Consider the following 2,321-nt stretch of genomic DNA (forward strand, 5'->3'; position numbering starts at 1 on the left):
AAAGATGAGGTTTATCTACAGAGAGATGTGTGAGGGAATTTGTCTGTCTTAACCAGAACCGACACGCTCCTTCTTTTCCAGCTTGGGCCAACGGTACGCTTGGTTGAGAATAGAACTTTTTACCTTGCAGACGATAGTTCAGCGTTGGTGTAGAGCTCTCCTTTCAACTCTTTCAGCGTCTCCGTGAGAACAGCTCGAACCTCGAGAGTCGTGTGAGGTTATCCAAACAGAAGTTATAATTCCCAAAATCGTCTCTGGATCAGCTTGATTCTAATTCAGCAGCATCCTGAATTCCAGCGTTCTGCATTCTGGAACTCCCAAACTCTCTGCATTCCGAATTCCAAAAACTCTGCTTGAACTAGGAAGTGCCAACATTTTAAAGAGCTCTACTTCCGGTTCATTTGAGAGCTTTTTGATTGGTCGATGGACCAAAGCAGAGGTGTGGTTTGTGATGTAAGGTGTTATTAAAAGTCAAGGAAAAGATTCAGATTGTTTAAGAACAGACAGAAAGATATCATGGAAAAACCAGACTTCGTGGAGCCACCTCTCCCAGTATCTCGCTGTAAAAGTTAAACATGACATTTCTTTTCAGTAAACTTTCAGTTGACCAAAACTTGAACTTTGACACACTTACAAACTTTGCTCATTGAAGACAGAAAATCAAGAAATGCATATTAACCTGATTTCTTCTTTGAATGAGGATTAAAAATCATTCTTACTGTTTTAAGTAAATAAAAATGAGTAGTTCACTTCAACATGTAAACATTGTTTGAACTACCACAATTTGATTATCAAAACATTTGTAAAATAGTAATGATCATAGAGAATTGTCTTGTTCCACTTGATTAATTCAAGAAAGAAAGTCTCAGGATGGGTCAACCTGTATCTCTGGATGCAAATCAATGAAATGACAGTTTCTGACCATATGATCCTAAGGTCAAGTTTTGACATCAGGTCAAGTTCACTACAACAGTCTTTTTTCTTTCTTGTCTTACTTTGAAAAACCGCAAAGGAGCAAGTCCGCAAAAGTTGAACCACAAAGTAGCGAGGGACTACTGTACTGTTAATTTGCTTGAATGCTTTTTGTTCCATCAGAAGTACTGAAGCAAAAACTTCCTTGTAAGGTCTTGGCAATGTATTAAAAATTGTAAATAAAAATACTGGAAACACATCAGAAAAATTGGAATTTGCTCAGAAAACTGCATTTGGTGAATTTCTAATCAGAATGTGCGTCTTTATAATGACTTGGTGTTTGTTTTTATCTAAATGCCTCTGCAGAGACAAGCTCCTGTCATTAACTGGCTCAGCTGTCTGCAGACCGCTTTCCATCCTCTGTCTCTCAGCAAAGACGACCATGTCCTCCTGCATAACTTACCTTACATCATCCAGATGTCCCGCGTCATTGACAAATGGTTGAACAAACAGGACCTGAAAAACAGGTACAGTACTCCAAAGCCATTAAAATGTGATGATGATCATATTTCATTCTCTTTCTTTTTGACTCTTGTTGTTGTTTGGTTGTACTTAGCGATCCTCTTCACACATTCATGATCTTTAACCTTCTGCACACCTTGATGCCTGCCATGGACTCCCGCTTTTCTGAAACAGCCAAGAATTTTTCCCTGGCTTTGGGTCATGCGGAGGAGGTGAGTCACGACTTGAACACAAGAACCTTTGACTTGATTTGTTGGAGTGACTTTTCCCACTGTTGCCCCCCCAGGAAGTCCCTCGATGGAAACGCTGTGTGCAGGAAACCGAAAGAGGATTCGACTCAGTTCTCTCGCTCGTTCTCAGTAAAAGAACAGCGCACAGAGAGGTGAGGAGACAGCCTGATGCATAATAAATTAATCAAAGATTTAATTTTGTTTTCTTCTTTTGACAGGTAGACGAAGTTATTGAAAATGTCTTTTTCTCCTTTAAATCCAAACTGAACGAGTGGGTGGATCAAAAGTCTTTTGGACTTCTTGTGAAAAAGGTAATGCAGAAATATATTTGTCAGTCTGTATTTAGTTAACACTTTGACATCGAGCGTGGCTTTTCTTTCTGCAGGTTCACTCTTTAGTCCCCAAACTGTGGTCTTCAAAGAAATTCTCTGAAGATGAGCTTGATCGTGTTTTTTCTCAGGTAGGTTAGAGATGTATATGACCTGCATGGTTAAACCATTTTTATCTGACGGCTAAACTGTTGTCTTCATCGTCTTTAGCTTTTTGAAGTTCAAGTAATTGTGTAAATGTTTATGAAACATTCACATACTGAGATCCATTTTTCTTCTGTACGTTTTTCAGCATCTTTCTTGTTCCACAATTTTTGTGCTATTTCAA

General features: G+C 38.9%; 1 protein-coding gene across 1 annotated transcript in view; it reads left to right on the forward strand.

The window, feature by feature from the left end:
- The window catches only part of LOC119409753 (glutamate receptor ionotropic, NMDA 2D), an 11,856-nt gene extending 10,036 nt beyond the window's left edge, over positions 1-1,820 (forward strand). The window contains exons 5-6 of the mRNA XM_037676651.1: positions 1,344-1,439; positions 1,529-1,820. Coding sequence (XP_037532579.1) covers positions 1,344-1,439; positions 1,529-1,820 — 388 coding nt within the window. The remainder of the gene's footprint in view (positions 1-1,343; positions 1,440-1,528) is intronic.
- Positions 1,821-2,321: the final 501 nt, after the last annotated feature.

Source organism: Nematolebias whitei, chromosome 5 (assembly GCF_014905685.2).
Source record: "Nematolebias whitei isolate Nwh7 chromosome 5, NemWhi1, whole genome shotgun sequence".
NCBI classification, from domain to species: domain Eukaryota; kingdom Metazoa; phylum Chordata; class Actinopteri; order Cyprinodontiformes; family Rivulidae; genus Nematolebias; species Nematolebias whitei.